Source organism: Carlito syrichta, unplaced genomic scaffold (assembly GCF_000164805.1).
Source record: "Carlito syrichta isolate Samal-C Ts95f unplaced genomic scaffold, Tarsius_syrichta-2.0.1 Scaffold308561, whole genome shotgun sequence".
NCBI lineage: Eukaryota > Metazoa > Chordata > Mammalia > Primates > Tarsiidae > Carlito > Carlito syrichta.
Window position 1 is genome coordinate 33,851 of NW_007252657.1, and position 12,135 is coordinate 45,985.

The 12,135-nt window shown below is 33.9% G+C and overlaps 1 protein-coding gene across 1 annotated transcript in view; it reads left to right on the forward strand.

The window, feature by feature from the left end:
- The first annotated feature begins 7,139 nt into the window (after positions 1–7,139).
- Positions 7,140–12,135, forward strand: part of LOC103267917 (coiled-coil domain-containing protein 91-like) — a 62,135-nt gene continuing 57,139 nt past the window's right edge. Inside the window, exons 1-3 of the mRNA XM_008065484.2 lie at positions 7,140–7,184; positions 9,736–9,828; positions 9,924–9,992. Of these exons, the coding sequence (XP_008063675.2) occupies positions 7,140–7,184; positions 9,736–9,828; positions 9,924–9,992 (207 nt within the window). The remainder of the gene's footprint in view (positions 7,185–9,735; positions 9,829–9,923; positions 9,993–12,135) is intronic.

A 12,135-nucleotide genomic window follows, 5' to 3' on the forward strand; every position in this document is an offset into this window, starting at 1 on the left:
AAAAAAAAAAAAAAAAAAAAAACAGGAGGTATCACACTACCAGACTTCAAACTATACTATAGAGCTAGAATAATCAAAACAGCTTGGTATTGGTACAGGAACAGGCATATATGGAATAGAATTGAGTTTCAAGAAGTGAAACCTCAATTTCGCAACCAACTCATCTTTGACAAAGCCTGTACCACCCACCACTGGGTAGAGGAGAACCTATTCAGTAAATGGTGCTGGGAAAACTGGCTGACCACATTCAGAACACTCAAACAAGACCCTTATCTATCCCCATACACAAAAATTAACTCTAAATGGATCAGAGACTTAAATGTAAAACCTCAAACCATAAGAACCTTAGAAAATGCAGGACACACCCTTATGGAAGTTGGAACTGACATCCAATTCCTGAAGAAAACCTGAAACCCACAGGCCATAAGAGATAATATAGACAAGTGGGACCTCATTAAACTGACAGGTTTCTGCAAAGCCAAAGAAACCATCAAGAGAGCCGGGAGACAGCCCACAGACTGGGAAAAAGTATTTGCCAACTCCAGGTTCGACAAAGGCTTAACATCTTGGATCTACAACAAACTCAAACATGCTGAAAAGAAAAAACCAACACCCCATTATAAAGTGGGCAAAAGATATGAACAGACACTTCTAAAAGGAAGACATCCAAGCAACCAACAGACACGTAAAGAAATGTTCAACCTCGCTAATCATCAAGGAGATGCAAATCAAAACCACACTGAGATACCACCTAACTCCAGGCAGAATGGCAATTATCAACAACAACTCAAAAAATAACAGTTGCTGGAGAGGGTGTGGTGAAAAGGTAACACTTCTACACTATTGGTGGGAGTGCAAACTAGTGCAACCTCTGTGGAAAGCAGTGTGGCAATTCCTAAAAGCTCTAAATACCGACCTCCTATATGACCCCACAATCCCCCTACTGGGAATATACTCTGAAGGACTCAAATCACTCTATCAAAAAGTATGTTTATTGCAGCATTGTTCACAGTAGCAAGAACCTGGAATCAACCATGCTGTCCATCAAAAGAGGACTGGATTTAAAAAATGTGGTACATATACACGATGGAATACTATGCAGCCACTAAAAAGAACAAAATCATGAATTTCGCAGCAACCTGGATGGAATTAGAGTCTATAATACTGAGTGACCTCTCACAGAAACAAAGTATCACATGTTCTCACTCCTATAATGGACCTTGAACATCTATTGTAATACTATAAGAAAATGATTGACAGTGGTACGAAACTATGGAGGGGGGGAAGGAGGGGAAGGGAGGTGGGCTTAACGACAATCAATATTTGTCTGCGGACAGGGAGGCACCCCTTATCAACAAGGGTGCCTGAACTCAGCATATTTGTATCCCTAACTCTTAACTGTACCCCACAATATCAAAATAAAAAATATTGATTAAAAAAAAAAAACTGTCACATGTGATTGTGATTAAATCTGTTTACAATATCTTTTGTGATTTACATTCCAGGAAAGAAGAGATTCTTTATTTATTTATTTTTTTTTATGTATTCTTTTTTTCAATAGGAATCAAGCAAAAACCACACAACCTCTATATTTATATTTGAGTCTGAATCAAACATTTTCACTTGGAAGAATTTTTTCCAAAGGGGGAGGAAAGCATAACTATTTTTGAGTGTCTTCATTTCAGGCTAAATTTCAAAAGATTGCCTTTGACACCTCACATTAAATATCTCCTCTGTAACAGTAGTGGTAACGTTTGCATTTATTTCTTCAATTTGCTAAGGAGTTTTTACTAAAATTTCAATATAATTTTAAGAGGCATTCAATATAACATAGGCAAAATGTTATAAATTCTTAACTATTCTTGAATGAGATCTACTAGTGTAGATTTCAGTTAATTTTCTTTTCTTTTTTTTTTTTTGAGTTGAATTCTCACTCTGTCACCCAGAATGGAGTGCATTGGCCGCTCCCGGCCACCGCAGCCTCAACCTGCTGGGCTCCAGCCATCCTTCCACCTCAGCCTTCCAAGTAGCTGGAACTACAGGCATGCGCTACCACGCCCGGCTAATTTTTTGATTTATTGTATAGATGAGGTCTCGCCTGTCCAGATGGGTCTCGAACACACAGGCGCAGGATTACAGGCTGAGTCACCAAGCCCAGCTTCAGTTAATTTTCTTAATGCCTTTTTAAATTCTGTAAAGCCATGTCTTGTTAACCAACTCAGTCACAGGAAACTGACCACACATTACCCATACCACAATGAAAACAAAGCAATAGTTAACTCTGCCTTTCTTAGTAGCTTTGATTTTAAGTAGGAACAAAAGTGAAGCTGTTTGAGGTATTTTGTTTCTTCCATATTGCCTTACTAGATATGACAAGTAATTATTGCCTGATTACAGAGCCCTGCTGTGAAATACACAGCCTAGGTTTATGCTATACCTTTCACCCAATTTAAAAACATACTGATTAGTATACCAATCTAAAACTTATGATTGCACAACTATTAATTTTAGATGGATTATTGACCTAAACATATGAGCTGAATTAGTAAAGCTTTTAAAAGAAATGTAAGAAAGGATCTTCTTGAACTGAATGTATCCAGTAATTTTATAGCACAACAAAGTAATAATCCTAAAAGAAAAATTGATAAATTATGCATTATCATATTGAAAACTTCTGTTACTTGAAATCAACATCATGAAAAAAGTGAAAAGGCAAACCACGGACTGGGAATATTCATGAAATGTCTATCTGACAAAGGGTTCATATCCAAAATATATAAAGAATGCTTATAAATCAGCAATAAAATGGAGAACTAAAATAAATATCTGCAAAGACATGAAAAAGACAAAATCTTAGAAAATATAAGAATGGCCAATAAACACATGATAAAACACTTAACATTTCTAATCATTATGGAAATTTAAGTTACAATCATAGTAAGAGACTTTTGGATACCCACTAAAATGGCATAAATTAGACTGAAATTAGACTGAAAGTTTACACCAACCACAAACAAAGGAGAATTACTGCTGCCTGGGTTTTCAGAGGACACACTGAATTCAGAATATATCGACATTCTGTAGGTGATAAATTGAGGAGTTTAAGAGTGAGATGCTTGGAAAGTGCTAATTTTAGACCTTCATGAAACTTCATGACATATTATAATTACAACCATGTTGTTAAAAAGACTTGTATGAAATAATTAGGAATTTAGTCCTCGTTCTTTTCATGATAGATTGGAGTTTTTGATTTATTGTTTGCCGTGGATTCTTTGGAGATTTTAATCAACAGTGTCATTACATGTAAGTCTGAAAAAATATATGGGCAATTTTCTCAGAAGGCTAATTTGCCATTGTGAACCTAACATAGTGCGTAATACAGCAGTTTTAGTTTTTTAGAGAGTTCTGACAAAGATTTGTGAAGTTTGAAAGTTTTACATACCAAGGAGGAAAGTGTACTTTCAACTTGTTTATCTTCCTTGTCCTCTCAGAGGGCTTGGATCTAGAATACCAGATTAAAGAGTGAGTATGAGTTGGGGAGATAAACTATTATGTGAGAATTCTGTATTCTCATTAGATAACAATGAAAAAGTATGTGTATGCATTTTAGATCAGGAAAAAGACATCCTTTTTGAAGTAATTGATTATATTTTACATGGGAACACTGCTTTAAAATATTCTGTCATCAAATGTCAAAGTATGCTTATTGTATTAAAAGGTACATTTTTTATGAGCAAAGGGAATAAGAGCCTAACTTACTTTGATTTTGGTATCAGTTCTGTAACTAGTATCTGTATCAGCATAAAGACCTATGCCAAATAGTATTGAATATATGCGAAAAGACTTTTATAAGGTAACCTTGTTCATGTATCCATATATGGATAGTATGTCATTACAGCTCATTCAATTAAGAACCATTTTTAAAGTATCCTGCTTTATGTTAATGTCAGGGAAGACAGAAATAGGGTGTTCCCTAATTTATTATTTAAGTAACATCTAATGTTTTCATTTTTTCTCTAGTTCTAGTTTAATGAATTCTCTGCTAGGATCTGGATTTCTAATTCTTCTCCCTTGATAGTTCATTAGGATAATCCAGAAATGGAGTCCTAGGCAAAGAGTCATGCAAAAATTCCTAGTCTAGGATATATGCCATGTTCTTGTCAGATCTGTGATCTGCTGTAATTTGCCATCATTGACCTCTCTTCTAAGCTCTAAACTGATATTTCAGCAGACTTCTAAACAGCCCACTAAAAGTCAATATTCTTTTGACATCTTTAATTTATCTTAATCTTAAACTAAACAGTATGCTTTACTGTTTTCAAACTACTTCTCTTCCTTTTTTATGACTTCATCATTTGTCCAGGTATTCAAGCTGCAGATCTTAATCTTTATTAATTCTCTCTTCTATGCCTGATTAAGTGACTTTATGTTGTGAAATTTCTCTCCTTCCCTCTCTAGTCCCACTTCTTGTATTTGTTTTTTCTGATTGATATATGTTTTCTTTGCCTCTTTAATTTTTACTCTTTCCATTTTATGTGCCTCTCTTCATCATGTGTCATGATATTAAAAAAATGTTGTGTCCCCTATTTCTCAGTTAATTTTCACAACTCCTACCGTGGACTTCAGGGTCCCAAACAATTTGACTTCAGCCTGCCTTTCTTAGTTTAAGTTCCTCCACAACCTTTACAGATTCATGCTACAGTGTTACTGGAGTACTCCCTTCTAGGAACACTTGTATGATCCTTCTACCTATAAAACCCTATTTTTCTTTATCTATTAAATCCCACTTTATCTTTGGGGTCCATCTTAAGTTTAACTCTGTAAATTGTTTCCTACATATCTGTATAATAAAGCAGTTTTAGTTTTTTTAAAATGATCTGACAAATACTTGTGAAGTTTGCAAGTTTTATATACCAGGAGGAAAGCATCAGAAATTAAGCAATTATTTCTTGTACCTTTATCTAGTTGTGCGTTCCTTTGTAATGGGATCTTTTGTTTCATGTTACTTTTTTTTTTCATTAGACTATATTAATATCTTTAGAACCGTGTGTTCTAGCTACAACAGATATACATGGTATTTTACATTTGGTAAGTTGAGTTTGATTCCATACATGGATTCTCAGTAAATCTGTGTGGTTTTTAGAATGGAATTAGCTTTCTTATGTTGCTACTTTCTGGAACCTTAAATATAGAAAATTATTACTTCAGATCTTCCTTAATATATAGTTATTTGTAGAGTTTGGATTTAGATTTGGATGGAGCATGGACACATCCATATGTTGTCTTCTCACTTTGTGTTGCAGATTGGAAATCTGGTTGATTTAAAAAGAGGACATTGGTCGTGTATGTTATAGAGGTAGCTAATAGTCCATCTATTCTCTCTTCTTTTTATTCACCAGCTGAATGTGGAGACTTTAAGATAGTAAGAGAACCTGGGACCACAGAGTGAAAGGAGATTGCATTTCTGAATCACCCCATGGCAAGACCACCTATGATCAAGGAACATTGGGTAGATAGATGAAAAATAAACTAATATTAAACCACTCTGATTTAAGGGTTCCTATAGCATCTAGTACTGCCCTAATCATCAGAACATGAATTATTTTTATTGATGGCCACTATTGTAGAAACAGTACATAGATAGACATCTTGAAGAGAGCAGGCAATGGTTTGAGAGAATTGAAACCAGATCACATGAAAAATCACTAGTGCAGGTGGCAATATCTGATCTGGAGAAGAGGACCCTTAGGGGATCTGGGCTGAGAAGGATTTGCTGTTGTTGTTGTTGTTGTTGTTGTTGTTTAGATTTTAAAAAGACTGTTTTTTGTAACTCAAGAAGACAGAGTCAGCTTGTATACGAACAAATTTTAGCTCAAAGCAACAAATAACTTTCTTGCACAGTGGGTCAAACTCTGAGGAGAAGGTATTTTCTGCATATACATATGGAGGTGTTTATTCTGTCTGGGAAACTGTTTAAGCTATCTTATTAATACATTATTATAATTGTAAAGAGTGTTATAATTTATTAAATACTTTCAAACCGATTATTTTAGTTGATCTTCACATTAGTCCTTTGAAGTGGCATTTTTCTCATTTGCAGAAAAACTTAGAGAAGTAACATTACATGATCACTTCTATAGCAGCTAGTCCTCCCTCTTATCCTTACTTTTGAGTTTTATCAACCTTTTGTTTTCTTCACAGCTCATATTAAATTCTGAAATTATGTTCTATGTATTTGTTACCTATTTGTGATTGGTCCTACCTGCTGGAGTATGGGCTTCTGTGAACATAGACTTTTCATCTATCTTTTGTACTCATTAACCCAGCTCTTATAACTACCAGGTGTAAAACAGGCATTCAGTACACACTTATTAATAAGTATATGAATGACTTGTCCCCTCATCCACCTAAGAGATGTCAGACCTAGACTAGAAACATGGTCTTCAAAATCTATATTCATTGTACTTTCTGTTGGTAGTAGAACTTATAATGCTATAAGTCTCCTTCCCAGTGTAATATTTCATAATTCCTGTTATTTAGGTCAGTAATCCAATCTATCCTCCCCATTTGTTTTTTTCTTACAGATTTGTTGATTTATTTGCTCATTTATTCATTGATTGAATTATTTGTTCAATAAGCATTTGCTAAACACTTGTTAGGCCCTGTGCTAGGTGTTAGGAACACTAAAACAAGTAGAAAACAGGAGTCTGAACGCCAAGGGTATACTTCCTGTTAACCTCTATGGTCTAGAAAAAGGAGGGAACAACAATGAAAATACCTGATTACTATGGAATTCTGCCAGGCAGAAAGAAAAAAAGAGCATACTTATTGTAAAAATAATAGTTAAAACAAAAATAAAAGTTAGTTGCAAAATAGGGATGCCAAGAGATATAGAGAACAAGATACAAAAACAGAGGTTGAGAAAAGGCAAATAAAAAGAGGCTGTATAGGCAAAGTGGTTTGTAAATTGGGGTTTATTCATTCATGAATGCTTGAGTTTGGCTGTTCATTTCATAAATATACTGAGAGCTTCCAGAGTATAAACTTCTGTTATGTAAAATAGAAGCAACAGATAGATTGACAGGTAACAGAATTTTTGATTGTACTAAGAAGTGACATAGAAAAACAAAGCTGCTATAATGATGAGAAAAATTAAAATGAGTCTAGCAGTAGCAGTGGAGCAGGTAAACAGCACTGAGAAATAGACCCTTGTGTAATACTATTGGCGTGTATGCTTTGACAGTGTTTCTCAACCTAACTGGATGAAGGAGCATTTAAAAAAATCTGTCATGAGTTTATATTTATACAAAATATAGTAAAAGTTAGTTACTAGGAAAATGAGATAGAAAATAAATACAAAGTGCAATCTCCAGTGTTCCCATTATTAGGTCCAATAGATATGAAAATTAACAAATTTCTATACAATTTGCTAAAGATGAATTCTAAATTTCTATACTGTAGTAACAATAGTTTGAAGAACCAGAGTCCTCATTTTGGACTACACTATTTCTATAGCCCTAAACCCATCAGTGAAGGTGAATAGTGATAGCATCACTGGTCACAAACCACTAGGAATAGCATAGCCCATTTATGTAGGCTTATTTAACAAAATGAATGACCGTAGATTTACTTAATGTGCCCCTAAAAGCATTGCTGTGCTAAAGAATTATTTGTGTTAGAAGTCTTCCTTTCAGGAAAACATTAAAGTATGTTATGTAGCTTTTAGATACTATAAATAATAACTAGATATACCATATTCAAGCTGCTTTTATTATTTATAAAGCACTTTTGCCTGGAACCTCAAAAGTGCTCAGAAAAATATTAGGAAATATTATCTGTAAGTGTAACAAAAAGCTAGTAATCTAAATTTGTTTTCTCCAACTGATCAATGATTTTACTTAGGATATATTTTAAGTAGAATGCTCCTTTCAAATGGTAATTTTAGGTTTATTCTTGCACAAGCAAGCTCAAGAATTAGCTCTTATTACTATACTATACTATACTGCACTACACTACACTACACTACACTACACTACACTACACTACACTATACATACTACTATACTATCAGAGTTAAGGAATGACATTCAGGAATGTATTTTCTAAACATTACATTGTCATTTCAGCTAGTGTCGCCTCTTCTAATTTAGTTCTTGTTTGACCACTGAGGAAATTTGACCCACCTATCATAAATTACATAATGACTTCCATTAGTCTGATTTGCTAGCATAGCAATTCTTTTTAAGAAAAAAATGTTTTCAAAGTTATTAATGACTCTGAAAAGTTTATTCTGTATTTTAATTCCCATTTAAAAAATTTGTGCTATGTTTGCCCTCCAAACCTAAATTGAATATTTTTCACAGAATTGTATTTATCATTTTTACGTCTAATTATTTGCCTGGTATAATTATTTGACTTGTCTTTGCATTTTCTTATGTGTGTATTTTAGATAGGATTAAGCATTGTTTTTGATTCTGAGAAATTCTGTGTGAATCTAGACTTACATAGAATACAAAACTTAAGTCTCAGTTATTATTACTTATATATTTTGTGGTAAGTCTACTCGTTTGTTTCACAAATTCATGTGGTACCAATAATTTCTCAGAATCATGTCATGATTTGTACCTCAGTTTGTATATGTTTTTAAGGAAAAAAACCACATCTTTCATATGATTTTTTTCTTATTCTTGAAAAAAATAGATGAAAAGTAACATTATAATTAAAAACAGGTATAATAGATCATCTTAACTAGACATGTACTGTTTGGTCACTTACTCTCAGTATAGACTGCCTTTCTAAAAACGTCTTAAGTCAGAACAACTTTGGAAAGACATTAATCTGTTTTTAAAATATTGAGTATCAGAATGAATTTATATTTAAAGGGGGCTTGGATATAAATGGCATTCTAAATCTGAGAAAATATCTTATTTGCCTTTAGTAACTGAATAAAAAATCTATAGAGTAGCAATATATACCCTTTAGTTTTGCTTCCAAGTCAAAACACTGTTCCAGAACAGTGTCTGAATCTTTATTGGGGATATTGAGGCTATAAAAGTTGAATATTCTTAGAAAGCTCTATTCACACTCCCAAGTGTTTTGTTTGTGATAACTGGCTGATTGTTCTGTGTGCTTTTGCACTAGCACATTGGAATAAAAATGAATACGTGAACTTTGCTTATATTAACATTAGCTATTACATAACATTTTTGACTGATTTCATAGATTTAATTTTGAATGGGTGGTAAAATCTTGAGTTGAAAATAACAACTAATAAATCTTTCAATTTATTTAGCAATGTTCACTTAGGAGTACAAAAATCTATTGCAGTTTTTCGTGAAGGAAGCATTTTGTTTTTCTCAGTTATCTAATAGCTTTTGTTACTACACGCTAATAATAACAATTTTAGTAAGTAATTTTTTGAAATTTAATTTTGGAGAAAAATATTTTATCATTTTCTGATTATTTTTCCAGTTTGGAGTAATTATTCTTAAGTTAGATCTCATGTCATATATTTTGATGAATGTGGGGCTAATAAATGTATGTACCTTGACTGATTGTAAAAAAGGTGAATATAGTGTTTGGGGCTTCTAAGCCTTCATTTTAGCAAACTTCTCATGATTTCCTTCAGTAATAACTTTAATACCTCTGGGCAAATGAATTCTACCAGTTGTTCTTTTTGTTCATAGATCATCTGTCTTGGAGCCGCAATCATAACTCAGTTATCTTTTCTTGTAGCATCAGAGGCTCCTTGAAATGGTAGATACAGAGAAGGAACTGTTAAAAGAAAAAATAAAGGAAGCTTTGATTCAGCAGTCTCAAGAACAGAAGGTAATACTTTAAATGTGCTCCAAGTATGGAAAGAATGTGTTTTATTACCTCAAATAATACGTTTAGTGTCTTTCCAACTGTCTTGTCATTTACAGGAAATACTGGAAAAATGTTTGGAGGAAGAAAGGCAAAGAAACAAAGAGGCATTACTCTCTGCTGCAAAGGTATTTCCATCTATAATAATGGGCTTCTTTGTAAGTAAGTGGAGTTAAAAAACTGAATTCATTAATATTATTGTCTGTATACTTTTATATAATGTTTTAATCCAGAAAAATCAGAAAGTGTTTTCCTTTACAATTTTTTTCTTTTAAACTTTTAGGATATGATTAATCTTCTTAAATTTATATGTTAAATTTATATTACACAAGATTATGTTGGCATTGAAATGCCTTACAATATAGATTATTATTTGTTTAAAAGAATATATATGTTGGGGTTTCCAAAAAACCTGGAATTATTTTTGGGAGGTTGAGCCCCTTGTAGTACAGGCTTTCTCCACTAGGTAAGTGTTCTAGGACCTCATCGGCATCAGTGTACCAGCTAGTGTTGTTGTGAGAGACCGTGTTTGGCTTCAAGTGAATGTTTTTTGGAGCTTCTTTCAACACTTTGCCCATTTCATGATGGGTGATGTACAAGCACACCTGCCCATACCACACTGAGCATTCAGCAGTTTTTGACCAAAAATAGCATGACCCTTGTGCCTCACATCCCTATTTCAACAGATTTTTTTTTTTTTTTTTTTTTGAGTTGGAGTCTCACTCTGTCACCCAGACTGGAGTGCAGTGGCCGCTCCCGGCCACCACAGCCTCGACCTGCTGGGCTCTGGCGATCCTTCCACCTCAGCCTTCCAAGTAGCTGGAACTACAGGCGCGCGCTACCACACCCGGCTCATTTTGATTTATTGTAGAGATGAGGTCTCACCAAGTTGCCCAGGCGGGTCTCAAACCCACGGGCTCAGCAATCCACTCACCTCAGCCTCCCAAAGGCACGGGATTACAGGCTGAGCCACCAAACCTGGCTATTCAACAGATCTTGCCCCAAGCGACTTTCTTTGCTTCCTCAATGAAAAAAGTCCTCAAAGGGAAATGTTTTGCTGATGTGGAACAGGTGAACCAAAAAATGGCAGAAGCACTATAAGGCATCAAAATGAATTAGTTCAAATACTGTAAGAATACATTACACAGTTTTTTAAAATAAATATTGGGATTTGGGGGACCCCCCCTTGTATATCAAGGTAAGTGATTTTTGAAGCCAAGTTTAAAATAACTCATCTAAAATAATGTATTCATGGATATGAAATATACACATACCAACAGATGAATTTATAGCATTAACTTTTGAGTTTTAGATTTAAAATTAAATTTAGTAAGCAGACATTGAACATCTCACATGTGCATATCACTGCTCCAGGAGTAGAAATTAAAGGATGACTATGATTTTTGTCTTCCTCTTAATTTATAATTAGATATGAAAAATATTAGTTATATACCAATAAGGCAAGGAGGAATGCTTTAAATTATTATTAGTGTGTACATTGTATGTGTAAGTCATAGAAGTTTTTAAACAAATTACTTTTGAAATGAGTCTGAAAGTTAGCAAAACTGAGTTTGAATTTAACTTCATTGGTAATGGAGACATGCTGTGACATTTTTAAGTGTAGTTGTGACATAATGGTAATTGGCATTAACTTTTCTCCATCAGGACTTACTCATAGGCCTTTATTAATTTACTTTGTGTTTTTGTTTTACCATCTTTATATGAGATATAACATAATATAAAATTCATTCATTTTATGTGTACAATTCAACAACTTTTAGTAAATTTTCGGAGTTGTATACCTATTACCACAGTTCAATTTTAGAACATTTCCATCCCTCCAAAAAGAAACTCAGGTTCATATTCAGCAATTCCTTATTCCCATCTCCAGCCCCAGGCAACCATTAATCTATTTTCTAGCTCTAGATTTGCTTTCTATAATATCTTGTAAAGAAAATTAGCTAATTTTGACCCTTAAATATTGTAACACTTTTGAATCCATTCACTCATTTGACCCTAACAGCATTCCAAGGTAGGTGGAATCCTGTGATACAGACATGGGCTCTGCAATCAGACAGAGCTGAGTTTTTCTTAAGTTCCATGGGAACTTGACCATATCCATCATGTTTACCACTATACCCTCAGTGTTCAGCAGAATGACTGACACATAAGATAATCTCAGTAACCATTAGGAGATGAAAGAAAGGGGAGAGAAGGGAAGAGGACTAGAGAGGAGAGGAAAAATAAACCCTGTGACTCATCAGCAAGTTT